General features: G+C 47.0%; 1 protein-coding gene across 1 annotated transcript in view; it reads left to right on the top strand.

The window, feature by feature from the left end:
- Positions 1-14,927, top strand: part of adgrl1a (adhesion G protein-coupled receptor L1a) — a 90,438-nt gene extending 75,511 nt beyond the window's left edge. Inside the window, exons 10-25 of the mRNA XM_062408713.1 lie at positions 217-402; positions 586-624; positions 2,387-2,567; positions 2,692-2,814; positions 3,716-3,924; positions 4,032-4,205; positions 4,848-5,057; positions 5,583-5,803; positions 6,180-6,246; positions 6,423-6,514; positions 6,665-6,833; positions 7,068-7,223; positions 8,703-8,799; positions 11,558-11,680; positions 13,126-13,143; positions 13,283-14,927. Of these exons, the coding sequence (XP_062264697.1) occupies positions 217-402; positions 586-624; positions 2,387-2,567; positions 2,692-2,814; positions 3,716-3,924; positions 4,032-4,205; positions 4,848-5,057; positions 5,583-5,803; positions 6,180-6,246; positions 6,423-6,514; positions 6,665-6,833; positions 7,068-7,223; positions 8,703-8,799; positions 11,558-11,680; positions 13,126-13,143; positions 13,283-14,202 (2,985 nt within the window). The 3' untranslated portion in view covers positions 14,203-14,927. The remainder of the gene's footprint in view (positions 1-216; positions 403-585; positions 625-2,386; positions 2,568-2,691; positions 2,815-3,715; positions 3,925-4,031; positions 4,206-4,847; positions 5,058-5,582; positions 5,804-6,179; positions 6,247-6,422; positions 6,515-6,664; positions 6,834-7,067; positions 7,224-8,702; positions 8,800-11,557; positions 11,681-13,125; positions 13,144-13,282) is intronic.
- Positions 14,928-15,371: the final 444 nt, after the last annotated feature.

The raw sequence follows: 15,371 nt of genomic DNA, 5'->3' as shown, positions 1-15,371 counted from the left end.
CTAGAAAAAAGAGGCATTATTGCTTATTTCTCAGAGGATAATTAATGGATCTTGGTTAAAAAAACAAAGCAAACATATTTTCGGGACTGGTATTTACGAGTGTGTGCTATTTGTTGCAGATCCAAATAAAAATGGGGATCTAGTGGATTGAAGTATGCCGAGTGCCATTCTAGTTCTCATCGTACTGTTTGTAACACGTGCACGTTCCATGTGCAGATAAAGAGCGGCGAGAACGCTGCCAACATTGCCGGAGAGCTGGTGAACCACACGCGGGGTCGGATCCAGGCCGGAGACGTCAGCTCGTCCGTGCGACTCATCGAGCAGCTGCTGGACATTCTGGACGCCCAGCTTCAGGCCCTGAGGCCTGGAAACAAAGAGTCGGCTGGACGGAACTACAACAAGGTACGAGTCTAAACACAAGAATCACTCAAGCCCTACAGGCTGTTTCATTCGATCGTTACAATAGAAGGCCAGGGGTTAATGCGAATCTACCCCCTCTAGTGCACATGCAAGGACGAGTGAGTTTTTAATTTACAGTTTCTGTGTTTAGCTGTTTCACTCCAGCCTCTGTTTTGTCCCTTCCAGTTCCAGAAGCGAGAGCGGACCTGTCGGGCCTACATCCAGGTACCTGTTCTCTTTTATCTGCCTGCTTTACATGCCTGTGGAGGAGGACTGCTCCCTGACTTAAAATAATACGGCAAGATAAATCCTGGAGTCGACCAGGCTTGTAGATGAGATTCCTTTGGCTCAGTGCTCTGTGTTATGATTTATATTTCCTTTGGAATCATCACTTATGGGATTTCTGGTTTGGTACAACTCCCGTACAGTATTTAAACTCTGGTGTAGTATTTCCCAGGGCAGCGAAAAGTTGATTTGTAGTTTTTCCTATCGCTCGTGGTGTACACAGCTTTGAATTGTTGGTTAAGCTTTTGTGGAAATCAACTTTCTGTGACAATACTGTAGCTTTGTGTCAGCGCGATCGAGCCTCATAGTGTAACCTTGTGTTGCACAATAAGTTACAATCTATGTGGGTCTGAGAAAATGCAATTTGACGATAGTACGAGAGGCATCGGCTCGTGTTACTCCACCCCTCTGTGCCTTTTCAATATTTGAGCAATATCTCTGGTTCTGAGAAGGGCTGTAATCTAATATCATGAAAAGGCCTTGTGTATGCTTCTCTGTAATGATGAAATGCGGCACTCTGCAGCACACGGTCTTTTGTGTCTTGACCTGTCTGCAGCGCACTGTAATACGACGCCGCATCTTCTGATCTCTGCTGGATGAAGCAAAGGCTGCTGCGTAGTATGTAACTCGACCATTATTTTTTGTCACTCGTTGCAAGCTAGCGCAGGGTGTTGCTCACCCAACCCCCCCCCCCCGGACTGATCAGAGGATAAACCCCCCAAACATCCTCCATCTTTGTCTCCAGTGGGAGCGGACGGGTTCTGATGCCGGATTCATTTTTGCTACCGGCGATGCTCTTTATTCCGTCCAGCAGTCGATCCTTCATTTTGAGAGGCCTGAGCAAGAGAATTACATGATTCATCAGGCAGGCTGCTCCAATAAATTGGATAGCTGATACAACCATCAAAATTGCCATTAGATGAATTGTAAGTGTGAAATAGAAGGGTAATACGTCTGTGATACATCTAGTGCAGGAGAGTGGTGAGTTTCTAGGAGATTGCAGATGGATGGCGGGGACTTTGTACTTTGAGGTGCTCTACTCACACGCTCACAATACATAAAATGAATAATTATCAAGTAACAGGTAATAAACAGCGCAGGAACTAACGGATAATTTCTCACTGAAGGCTAATTACTGTCTAATAGCACTTCCTGAGAAGAGACTGTTAATGGACCAGTGTCTAATAATTAGTTACTAGATATCTGTGAATCTGCACACTAATCACTTTCTGAAGGGACTGTTCTGTGTCATTTAGTACAGTCAGCATTGTGCACTAATTGGCACAAACCAATGAGTAATCATTACTGCCTTATTACCCTATTACGAACGTATTACTCTCGTGTGCAGTTGTGTATCATGGTAAATGGATGCTCTCAATACTTCACGATTAATGAATTTTAACTGGGAATGAGATTGAGTCTAAAAATGGCTAAAAGATATTTCTAAAGATGAAAAAAAGGATTTCAATATTTAATTTATGTTTATGAAAAAAATAAAAATAAGATTTAAATATTGGTTAATGAAAGAATGTGGGTTTTCGAAAAAAAAGTGAATGTATTGTGTCTTGAATATCCACTGTGACCACAGATAAGCTGTCCATTAACTATCAGTCATTTCTTGGTTTCTTCTATTACTAGTTCCCGGATGCGTACTTTGCTGTAGTATTGTCAGTGACAGTAACAAGTGTCCTCTTCCCGACAGGCGGTGGTGCAGACAGTGGACAACTTACTGCGTCCCGAGGCCCTGGAGTCGTGGCAGGACATGAACAGCACAGAGCAGGCGCACACTGCCACCATGCTCCTGGACGTCCTGGAGAAAGGAGCGTTCCTGCTGGCCAACAACATGTACGGGAATCGCTTTACCGATCGAACGCCCAGCATCGGTAAGAGAAAATCTGAAATAGTGAGAGTTAAATATGGTGGATGTGATCAGATTAAATGTCTCTAGGCTGTGTGTTTGGGACTTCTTCATGTAGTTTTTTCCGTGTGCTTTGTTTCCACCACCAGACCTCGAGGTGCACGTTCTGAACACGGAGATGGACCTGCAGGACTTGTCCTTTCCACAGAACTACGCCAGCGACAGCACCATCCAGCTCTCAGCCTCCACGATCAAACAGTGCAGCCGCAACGGTCAGCATCCCCCCCCCCCCCCCTGTCCTCACCCCGGCGACTAAAGAGAGAAACTGCCCCGTCCCCTGCAGCCCACTCTCTCATGTTGGGATTTGCATTTTCATGGAAGCCTAAAACAATCTGCGTGCACTTGACTAAGTTAGTGGCTCATAATAATAGGCTAATCAGATTAACAAAAGCGCTGAGACAATTTCTTTTTCCTGATGGTTTCTTAACAGCGGTCTTAATAGAATAGCTGGGGAGGCGTGTAGATTACAATCGGCCCCAGTCTGACAGAGCAATCTCAGCACTCCCTCTCCTCCCCATTCCATCCGCTCGCTCCGTTTCTCCGCCATCTTATCCCCCTCTCTCATCTCTCTTGTATCCCCCCCCCCCCACACACACACACACACTTACACTCATCCCCCCACTTCCTCCCGCCGTGGCCCCTCATCCCCTACCCCTCTCTCTTCTGCTCTGTCTCCACTCGGCTCTGCAGTGGGAACGAGATTAGAATGATTGAAACAAACGCACATGAAATATTCATATGGAATAATAAGAGATCTGTGAATGCTTGAGGGATGAATGTTCCATTGCCCTCCACATTAAATCTCTCTCTCTTCCACCAGTCAAAATGAAACGGTCCTTACCATCATTCTAACCTTCACTAACTCTCTCTCTCTGTCTCCCTCTCGCTCGCCCTGTCACTCCCCACTCTCTATCTCTGTCACTCTTGCTGCCATTACCATATTATTCCCCCATTTCTGTATCTGCTCTTTTTTCTCCCCCCCGTTCCTCCCCCTCTATCTATGTTACCCTTTTCATATATGAAATGGGCTTCCTTTTCTTTCCACTCTTGGTCTCACATTCTCTCTCTTTCGTCTCTCCCCCCCCCCACCCCCTTCTCTTCCTCCATATGCAGGACAAGTCAAGGTGGTGTTCATCCTCTATAAAAACTTGGGATCCTTCCTGTCCACTGAGAATGCCACCGTGAAAATGGAAATGGAGGGGCCAGGCCACGATAAGAGGCGGCTGGCGGTCAACTCGCACGTAATCGCGGCCTCAATCAACAAAGAGTCCAACAAAGTGTTCCTCACGGAGCCGGTGGTCTACACCCTCAAACATCTGGAGGTGACCTTCTTCAGCTTTTATCGTTCTTAATTTACCTCCTCTCACACACACACACACACACACACGTTTCCCATCAACCCACCCTTTTTTTCTTTCCCCCCCTTCAGATGGATAATTATTACACTCCAAACTGCTCCTTCTGGAACTACTCGGAGCGCTCCATGACGGGGCAGTGGTCGTCGCAGGGCTGCCGGCTGCTGGACTCCAACAGCACGCACACCACCTGCTCCTGCAGCCACCTCACCAACTTCGCCGTGCTCATGGCGCACCACGAGCCCGATGTGAGTAAACAAGGGCGTGGCAGACGCGCGGTTTAAAATGGAAGCCGGGTAATTTATGCAGACGCTCAGTCGGGCGAGTAGTAGCGTTCGCCTTCTCTCTCTCTCTCTCTCTCTCTCTCTGTCACACGGACGCACACGCGTGCACATTAATGTACCCTCTCAAGGCTGACAAGCTCTTTGTTTTGAATTTTCTCTTCCCCTTCTTTCACTCTGACGGGAAGGCGCACGCTTACAAATTCATGTCCCGCTACTTCCAGCTGACATTCACATGAATTTGAGTGTGATGTATTTTTTTTTTTTTTTCCGGATGTCTTGTCTCTTGTCTCTACACTTTAGCTCCTTGCATATATTTACAAAATATGAAATAAAGCAATTTTGCTCTTTTTCTGCCCCTCCCCCTCTTCTGTCTATCTATCCCCCTATTGTTTCTTCCTTCCACTGTTGTCCCGTCCATCTTCATCCTCCTCCTCTACCTCCTCCTCCCATCCTGCTGTCATCCCAACACTTTGTCCTCTATTTTTACCTCTGATTCATTTTTTTATTATTTTATCTGCCCCCCTTCCCTCATTTTTCCCCCTCCCACTCCCCCCCTACACTCTCAAACACTCCACTTTCATTCACCTGACTTTCTCTGGACCTCAGTACCAGGGGCGCATGCATGAGCTGATCCTGTTTGTGATCACCTGGGTGGGGATTGTCATCTCCCTGGTGTGTCTGGCCATCTGCATCTCCACCTTCTGCTTCCTGCGGGGCCTGCAGACCGACCGCAACACCATCCACAAGAACCTCTGCATCAACCTCTTCATCGCCGAGCTGCTCTTCCTCATCGGCATCGACAAGACGGACTACCACGTGAGTTCTTCGCCACGTGTTTGTCTGAAACCTGCCAAGGATGTTCGATTCATTAATGGGGTTTTGACATATTTCTCTCTGAAAGGAAACGTATCACTCGGTTTCAGTGCTTTACAGGAGAACGTCCTTTTCTTTAAAACTCCATTAACACAAGATTAGGTTTGTTTTTTCATAGATTTCAATCCTGAAAATGTCATTGAAAGCATACAGCACAACACAACTTTTCACTTTTAATGAAAGGTGACTATGACACTGCCGTTAGATTTCTCTGTAAAAAATTTACGTCACTAAGTGATGAATAACCGCTCAATATTATGCGGAGCCAGTCACCCAGGGGACAGCTTTTCATTTTTCCCCTCTGTAAATTTCCAAATCTACAACCAGATTCTGATTCTGCTCTGTCCCCTTTCTGTTTCTCACTCAGTTAGAGGCCTTGATCGTAACTGTTCCTCCCTCTTCATCTCGATATTTCCGTTCCTCATCCTCTCCCCTCCTCTCTGCTCTCTCCCCGGCTGCTTCCCTCAGATCGCCTGTCCCATCTTTGCTGGCCTTCTGCATTTCTTCTTCTTGGCTGCCTTCTCCTGGATGTGTCTGGAGGGTGTGCAGCTCTATCTCATGCTGGTGGAGGTCTTTGAGAGCGAGTACTCCCGCAAAAAGTACTACTACCTGTTCGGCTACTGCTTCCCCGCACTGGTGGTGGGCATCTCGGCGGCCATAGACTACAGGAGCTATGGGACCAAGAAAGCGTACGTGTGAACACAGGCCTTTTGCACCTGCAGATTGAGAAGTAGGATTATGCTATTCCCCCCGCTGGAAATGTAATAAGCAGTGCTGTGTAAACGGCTCTTGCACCTCCCCCGTGGACTGGCTTTTCTGAACGCACTTAGCCAAAGCCTGATGATTAGCCCTCATATGATAATCCGCAGAGACAGGGAAATGGTGCCTCTGTGTGTGTGTGTGTGTGTGTGTGTGTGTGTGTGTGTGTGTGTGTGTGTGTGTGTGTGTGTGTGTGTGTGTGTGTGTGTGTGTGTGTGTGTGTGTGTGTGTGTGTGTGTGTCATGTGTCTGTTTGTTCGTAAGCTGAGCTGCGTGTAACACTCTGCTCTCCTCTGTGTCACTCCAGATGCTGGCTGCGAGTGGATAACTACTTCATCTGGAGCTTCATTGGACCCGTTTCATTTGTTATTATGGTATTTGCTCTTCTGTCAGACAGTATTACTCCCCCTCCTTCCGATCTCGATATCACGCAGTTAAACCAAACATATTTTGCCATGCTCGATTTGTGAGGTTATTAATGGTGTTTTTTGGCAGCAGACGGCAAAGTTCACCGAGTATTCATGTGATTCTCCAAATCTTCTGTCCCTAGCTCAACCTCATATTCCTCATAATCACTTTACACAAGATGGTTCGCAACTCCTCAGCCCTCAAACCTGACTCCAGCCGCCTGGATAACATTAAGTGAGTTCATGTTATTTAGTGAGAGTCATAAAACTAGTTTTATTGATGTTTTTTTAGCTAGAAAAATAACTGCATGCTTAAAAAAAACCTCACTGTCTGCCTCTGCTCAGGTTAATTGTGTGCTAACATGTCTTCGTCCACGTCCATCAGGTCATGGGCTCTGGGGGCCATTGCTCTGCTCTTCCTCCTGGGCCTGACGTGGGCCTTTGGTCTCCTCTTCATCAACGAGAACACGGTGATCATGGCGTACCTCTTCACCACCTTCAACGCCTTCCAGGGCATGTTCATCTTTATCTTCCACTGTGCCCTGCAGAAGAAGGTAACGAGACAAGACTGGTGTTGGATGGATGGATGGATGGAATGGGAGGTGGGTGGGTGGATGAATGGATGGATGGGTGTTCAGATTGAATGTCATTAAATAGCTTTTGCTGTAACTGTGCGATAAAAGCCTTGGTTGCTCCACATTGTGTCCAGCCTCTTGAAACTAAGTGTATGTGTTTACGAGAGGCTTTACAACCCGCCACTGTTGTTAACTATTTTTTTTTTTGGACAGGTCCATAAGGAGTACAGCAAGTGTCTGCGTCACTCCTACTGCTGTAGCCGCACCTCCACCAGCAGCTCCCACGGCTCCCTGAAGAACTCGGGCCTGCGTGCCAACAACCGCTACTACAGCGGCAGCCAAGCTCGCCACGCAGCGGCCCACAGACAGGTGCAGGCAGGACAGACTCACACAAAATGACAGCGCGCACACAAAGCAATACACACTCAATCCGGGCACATTTGGTTTTGTCCTTGTTAAAATCGTATTTCTTGAGATCGAATGAAAAGTAAGCCTGAGTGTGCACCAATGATTTTACTTGATTCGATTTCAGATTTTCATAATTCATTTTTCTTGAATCAAATGATTTTATCCATCCGTCCATTTATCCTTCCATATATTTATTTTGTTTGTTTGTTCAAAAGTCCGTTGTGTAAGACTCTGAGGAACAGAGTGAGTTTATCTGTCAGGAGTTTGATTGCAGATCAATACCAATGACTCCATTACTTTGCACAGCACTTGAATTTGCTTACTTAACTGTCTCACCAGTGACAGAGCGGAGAGCAGCGAGTGAAGCATCACTGCTGCTCTACAATTTACCCCTCAATGACAAAGCAGTATTTAAGTGTGTTGTATGTGATAATATTTGATGTGTTCACTACATGGTTCGGTTGAAAATCTGGACTGATCAGGCAGTTTACTCTCCCGGAATGTTTCCATCCATTAGTGGCAGACCCTGTGCTTAACAGGGTAGATGACTCATTAATAAAATAATAAAATATATGTCTGTTGGAGGCCATGTACAAAATAAAGGCAGGAAGTACTGTACATGCTGGTGTATGTGTAGAGGCACAGACACACAATGGAGTCCTGACCAGACACAGATTTTAGTCATAAGTCATTAACTGACAACATATTAAGGGTTTTGAGGTGTGTAAGTCCGTATTAGTGGGTCGGCAGGTGGAATAATGAAGAGTGTAAAACCTGGTCGAACACAACGGAAGAAAACATGGTGCACGAGGGGGGGAGAGAGAGAAACTACATGACATAAACTGGAGAAACGCTGATTTTAAACAGATAGATATTAAACTAATTTACAGACTACAACTCAAATCATATAAAAGATGGGACCTGATCCAGTCATCCCTCTGGCACCATCTTTTCTTCTGCTGGTTTTTACACCGTACAACACCCCTCATTCATTCATCATATTAACACTCATCCACCTGCCGACACACTGATACTGCCTAACGCGCCTCACAGCCACAATATGTAATAATTAACTTACTAATAAACTTCCTCTTTAAAGTCTGTGTTTATCCCATTTATATCATGGCTCATGAGCCGGGTCACGACATCAGTTATTCCTCATAAACATTTTCCAACAGTTCAATGAGACGCTCGCAAATTACAATTGCATCAGCGATCATGTCTCACACATCTCGGGTTTATTATCACCTCTCGTGACATGACATCGCTGCGTGCCCCCTTCATCTGACATGTTTGTCTATTGTTCTTTGTGGATTAGAGCGAGCCCCACAGTTTTGATTACAGCAGCCCCACTGAGTTACAAAGTCTCCCCGCCGTGTTTCTATATTTAACTTGCTTTCTGTTTCCCTGCCGCTCACTGCGCTCTGCTCCCTCTTCCAGAGTCGCATCCGCAGGATGTGGAACGACACGGTTCGGAAGCAGACAGAATCTTCTTTCATGGCGGGAGATATCAACAGCACCCCGACACTCAACCGCGGTGAGGCCTCGCCTTATTTCTGCTCTGCTTCCTCTTCGGCAACTTCTGCACACTCACCCCAAAATTCTGACGTGCCCGCTGTGTGCAGGGTAGTGTGTGTAATGTACGAGACACAACTGAGCAAAAACAAATCATGAGAGGAGAGTGGACAGATTAAAGCAAAGCACGGCGTCATTATTCACTGTTAAATGTGTGTAAATGACAGAATGAAGGATAATGAAATACATGCTCACATACGGGTTTATAAGGTTAATGAATGGTTCAGATTGCCTTACAGCCAAATGGAAGTTAGTAGCAACAATAGCTTAATTTGGTTTGAGGCTGCTTGATGGATGGTGGGTTTCAGTTTGCTAACTCCTGCTACTGTAATTAAGCAGATCTAAGTGCATCTACAATTTTAAGTATTTAAATATAATGATGAGTTATAAGAAAGAGGCGGTGGAGCCATTTAACCATATCTAAGATCACATGTGTTACAGGCTATAATTATTTTTCACTCGCTGCCTTTTTGATAAAATAGTGTTTATCTCGTCTCTCATTTAATATTATGTCTTCAATTTTTAAATTGCGATAATGACAAAGAGGTGTCATGGTGTCTTTACATATGTTGAATTTCCATACAAGACTTTTTTTTCCTTTTTCCAATAATATAGGTTTGGTTTGTACTTCGTAAGAAAGATGTTATTATATATATAAGAATAGTTTCTACACAAAATACACAGACATTTTTATTTTGCCCGACCAAATATCACCTAATTGCTGGTGCTATGACCATAATTATAGCAACATATTATAATATAAGTGGACTGTGACTTAACCTGACACTGCCAGCCCTAGTTTAAATTCTTAGACTTCTGTTCCTGCATTGAATCGATCTCATCCAAACAAACATCCATATTCTCTTAGCCAGAAAGCGGTGACGCATGCAGCCGGCTCTAATAGTGCTCAGTGCATTGTGGGCACCAGGCATTATTTGAAACCTGCTGAACTTTCAAAACGGTTGTGTAGTCACTGATTGTGTTATTCTCAGCAACTGGTGGCATCCCCGCCGCCACCATCAGTGACACGGAGGCGATGGAGGTCGGCTCGGGTTTCCGGTTTCAGGGGTGGGCGTTGATGATGACACAGAGGCAGCAGCTAAATCAGCCATCGTTCTCTATGCTAATTTCATCCATTTGGTTTTTAATGAACTGATTAGCGTGTGAGCGAACAGGGGGTAATTATTCTAATTGAGGAGAGTGACAGAAGCAAGGCAGGGGGTGAGGAATAGGGGTGCAATGAGTGAGCTGAATGGATGAGGTGTTTGTATTTGCGTGTGGGTTGTGTGTGTGTGGCGGGGCTGTCGGGTCGGGTCGGGTCGGGTTTAAGGGGGGTGGGGGGGCTTTTTCGTCACGATAGAGCAATCACCGGGCCTGGAGGAGACACACAATGTGGATCGTTCCATGTTGCGCTGTCAAACAAAAACAACTGTGCCGTGACGCCTTCATTTTCTGTGCCTCCGAGAAAAAGTTTGCCAGTTCACAGAAAGTGGAAGAGGGAGGGGAAGGAGCGGGGGAGGTGGGTAGGGAGGAGAGGAGAGGAGAAGAGAGACATAGAGAGGAGCGCTATCATGGAGGAGTAATTAAAGAGGCTGAATATGGAGGAGAAACACTGCGTCGTTATCACTTGCATCGCGGATCTCTTTGATTTCTCCACTTTACTTCTTCATGAACTGCAAATCTGTTCCTGATAATGGTAATGTGTCCACAAGACATGGAGTGTACGCACACACACAAACACACACAGCCTCCCATGATTCCCGTTGCCCTACTTTTTCCTTCCACTTCAAGCTGGTTCTTTTAATTTCCTACAGGATATTCCTATGAGATACAGACAGGCTGCTAATCCCAACTAATTTGGTGGTGTTTGAAAAAATTCTGGCAGGAGGAACTGACGAAATGTGGTTGAGTCAAGACACAGCAGGGCGAGCCAGAGAATGGAGGGAGAGGGGTTTGTGCCGGCCTGCCAGAGAGACGGACAGGGGGAGGATGGAAAATGACAAATAAAGAGCTGTGCCTGAGCGCGTATTTCATTTTTTTTTCTTTTCTCGAATTCCCTGCTCCCTTGCCGGGTGATGAACGGTAGGCGTGAGACCTGAAGGTTGCACTTTGCCTTGGACCACTCTCCGTCATGCTGTCCTATTTTTAATTTCATGGCATTTCTATTCGACTTGCCTCAGGCTGGAGCCATACATGGGCATTATACAACATTCCCAGTGTGCCATTTCTTTGAATTATATTTGTCTTGTGGTGGCATTCACATTTCCCTGTGAAATTAACTGTGTTTCAATGGCTGCACCCCTAGACTACATAATGGCACGCATTACTGTTCTCCCCCGTCTGACTACAATGTCATGAGCCAAAGGTGTGTGTGTGGGGGGGGGGGGGGGGGGGGGGAACTGCATGGCAATGCTCCACACGTTACCCTTCCCTTGCAATTGTTTTTTTACTCAAAGGTTACAATCAGCAGGCATAAACATTGCACTATAAAGCATCAGCATAACAAAAATAACCCCATTTGTATAAACAGTAAATATTTCTGTGGTTCCAGATGTTATTACTGGAGTCTGGAAATGTGAGTTTCTGAATATTACACCTATTGTGTGCCGCATTTCTGCGCCTGCTTGCTTTGCATACACTTGAGGCAAAGATAAGAGCTTGTTTATGATTATATTCATCGTTTATTTTTTTTATTTTTTTTTAATGTTTGTGTCTTGCAGCAACCATGGGCAACCACCTCCTGACAAACCCAGTGTTACAGACTCGCACTGGTACCTCTCCTTACAACACTCTGCTGGCTGAGAGCTTCACCCCGCCCTCACCTGGTGTCTTCAACTCGACCGGTTAGCTCCTCGTAAACACTCCAGTGTGTGCGTGCATGTCCTGACAGCACACCAGTGTGAATGCAGTGTGCTCTCCCCTAGCTGTCCTTCTGTCTGTTATTCTGTCAGTAGTCTGACATGGTGTACACACACTCGCTTCTGCATTTGAGTGCTTGCACACGTATGTGTGTGTGTGTGTGTGTGTGTGTGTGAGAGACAGAGACAGCCGTGTTTGTGTGTTGTTATTTCAGCCCGTGGAGCTGTCAGACAGATTCACGAGCCTCAGCAGAGCAGTGCCAAACACTGCCTATAGCCTAACCAGCCATCTGGTTAGATCTCAGATCTTCATGAGAACAGCCACAAATTGATTAGAAGTTTAGCTACAGTTGTGGCTGCCAGAAATCTTGAAGACGGTTTTCATGTTCCTGGGCAGGAGAAGTAGTCGGCTGAAATCACGACAGCCACAGAAAGGGATCGGACAGCTCAGTGGCCAGGGACGGTCCATCTGGATGTAGGTCGGTCACAGTGCTCCCTGTATGTGTGCATGTGGAGAGTGGGGCTATTTAAACAAACTGATAGCTATTTTATAACATTCTGCATCCCCATTGCATTCTTTGGATGACTGCAATTGCCGCATTAGACATATTTTGGTAATTGCTCCATGACGGTACCAATATTTACTCGGTACGGGGGAGCCACGGCTGTGTGCGGCTGATCTCTGGCTCTGCGCGCGTGCACCCGCAGAGTATCTGGCCTGGTGTCTGAGGACTGAAATTTAAGGCAGCGTTTCTGCTAAATATTTTAAATCCTCTCCGCACAATACGTCAAGCCTGATGGCCACGGGCCTGGCAGCCAGGACATTTTTAGAAGAGAGTGGGAGAGGAAGCAGGGAGAGCACTTCATTAGAATGTCTAATTACCCACACCACCAACGAATAAGAGCGTTGATTAAAGTCACGCTGCACATTGAATTTGAAAAACGAACATGCCTCTCGCTGTTTCGGGTGGCTGTGGCTTTGCCGTGCGGCGGTGATGTTGCAGCACAACAAAATGTCTTGCTAAATAAATTCTGGCAAAATAAACATTACCGCTCCTGTACAAGGTTTTGAATGAATTATGTATGCGTCTAGGTATCACTGACAGTATTAAATATATATCCTGTATCCTGAGTATTTGCTGTGGCTTGGATGTAATGTTGGAGGAATATGGTGTCAGAAAAATAGTCGGAAATAAGTCTGCATAAATCAAAGTTAATGTGAGGCTGTGGTGTGCCTTTGGGAGTTTGGAGGTTGGATGTGAGAGAAAGACATAGAGAAAAGAAAGGTGGCGAATGGACAAGGATATTTTTTTTATTCTGTTAATGGTTCCGCTTTAAAAGAGATACATTAAGTTAATGTTGCCCCATTAAAGAACACTTACTTATCTTTCCTTTTATTCACTCCACATGACTTTCTCTGGGATGCACAGGAACCTTTCGTGATCCAAGTAAGTACAAACCATTGTCAGATTCACCAAGTTACATTTTACTATTAGGTATTTATTCTCTTTCCCTTAATGGCATGTACATGTGTCTGTATAACAATTCCAAAACCCTCTGTCTGCTGTTTCTCTTGTTTGGGTACAGAGAGCACATTATCCAAGGCCCGTGACCCCTGTGGGATGGAAACCCTGCCCTTGAATGGTAACTTCAACAACAGCTACTCCCTGCGCAGTGGCCCAGGGGGTGGAGGCGGTGGCAGCTGTGACTTCCTAGGCGGTGGTGGAGACAGTCCGCCGCCCCTCCTCAATCCCCGCGGCTCCGAGGGCCTGGGCGGTGGAGGCATCCGACGAAACCTCTCCGACGCGGCAGCCTTCGAGAAAATGATCATCTCGGAGCTTGTGCACAACAACCTGCGGGGTGGTGTCGGTGGAGGGAGCGGAGGAGGTGGAGGTGACGTAGGGGACAGAATGTGTGGCAGCCTGGCCAGGGGACGTCCTCACGGTGGGGTCGGTCGAGGCACAGTCGTAGCCGGGACAGAGTTGTCTATGAGCATGGATGAAGACGAGGACTTTATGAGAGACGGGCGGCAGCGCACCCCGCAGGATGTGGAGCTACTTTATAAAGCTCTGGAGGAACCCCTGCTGTTGCAGCGCGCCCAGTCGGTCCTCTACCAGAGCGACCCAGAGGAGTCAGAGAGCTACGCGGCCGACCTCACCGAGAGCCTGGGCCACAGCGGTCACAGTGGCCAGAGTGCTGGCGGTCAGGGAGGCAGCAGAGCGCCAGACTCCCCTGCCCGTGACTCCCTGTACACCAGCATCACCAACCTGCGAGACTCACCCTACCCCGACAGCAGCCCTGAGCCCCTGGAGGTGGCGCCCCGATCAGCTCAGCCCCCCGAGGAGCTGTACTACTCCTCCGGGAGGCCCGCCCTGGGCTCTCGTGGGGCCCCCATGCAGACCTTCTACCAGGTCCCAGCCCGGAGACCGAGTGGGGAGGGGCACCAGGCTCAGGAGCTTGGCCACAATGAGGGAGACGGACAGATGCAGCTGGTCACCAGCCTGTGACTCAAACCTGGGAGAGGAGGTTGGGGACTATTGTGATGGCCGGAGCCGCCTCCCAGCTCGCCTCGTGCTTGCATCTCTCCACTTTCTGCTTGTTTGGTTGCCTTTCTTTCTCTTGACATTTATTTAACTAACAGATGAGCAAACAGAGTGACCTTCAGGGGAAGTCGTGGCTGACTCTGCAGAAGCAGCCTTTGTCTTTAACCCTCCTCTGTCTTATGGAGATGAGTGATGGGTGTGTTTCCACTAAGCATTCATAAGCTCCTTCCAAACCCAGTCCTCCCCTGGTCCTTTGGTACCCTAAGGCCAAGTCCAGCACTCTGAATGTACCCATCCACCCCCTTTACCTTCAGATATTTCAAAATTTTAAAACTTTGTTAAAGTTTTTTTTATGTGATATCAACTCAGACCTGCCTCCGGAGATGGGAATATCATTTTATATTGTATCTAGTTTCCCTTTCTTACCATCCATAGGTCTTTTTGGATTCATTATTTGATAGGAGTAGTTAACTGTGGAGACTGGGAATATAGTACACTATTATAACCTAAAAATGTCTCGCAGAAAGCTCTTCATTGTTGCCAAAAATATCTTTTATTGAGCCAAAACAGAAACTAGAACGCTCACAAGGCAAGCACGCACACAAACACACACACGCAGACACACACACTCACACACACTCATCCAGAAGTGCTCATTACTGAACATCAAAAGTGAAAAGAGTACCCCGTCTAGGTAAAAGGGAGCAAGCGCTTTCGTCCCAGGCTGGCAGTGGGAGTTGATTCAGTGTTGCCTTCATCTCGTCCTGCGATGAATCGACGCCGGTGGACAGAAGTGGAGTAGAGGCCGAGACGGAGCCTGAGGAGGCGCGGCCCCGCCCTTCCAGAGCAGGAGAGCCTGCCCCCATATAGACTGGCCGGTCCTCTCCACCGTGCTCTGGCTGTTTGCCCGAGGCATTCGAAAAGTCAAGTGACTGCCTTGCTATTGTTTTAAAGAGAGTATTCAATTTGTTGACTTGAGGTCTGCATCCTCCGGGGGCTGACTCCGGGCCCCCCCCCCCCCCCCCCCCCCCCCCCTACTTTGCTGTTAGAGCCTAGACAGTCAAAGTGGACTTGTTTCCTGTGTGTGGCTGCGACAACCCCAAGACTGTAAACGTCGCGGACGCACCGGCCGA

The sequence above is a fragment of the Platichthys flesus genome, chromosome 16 (assembly GCF_949316205.1).
Source record: "Platichthys flesus chromosome 16, fPlaFle2.1, whole genome shotgun sequence".
Classification (NCBI taxonomy): Eukaryota; Metazoa; Chordata; class Actinopteri; order Pleuronectiformes; family Pleuronectidae; genus Platichthys; species Platichthys flesus.
Note: the sequence above shows the minus strand (reverse complement) of the source record. Positions and strands in the feature narration are given on the sequence as shown.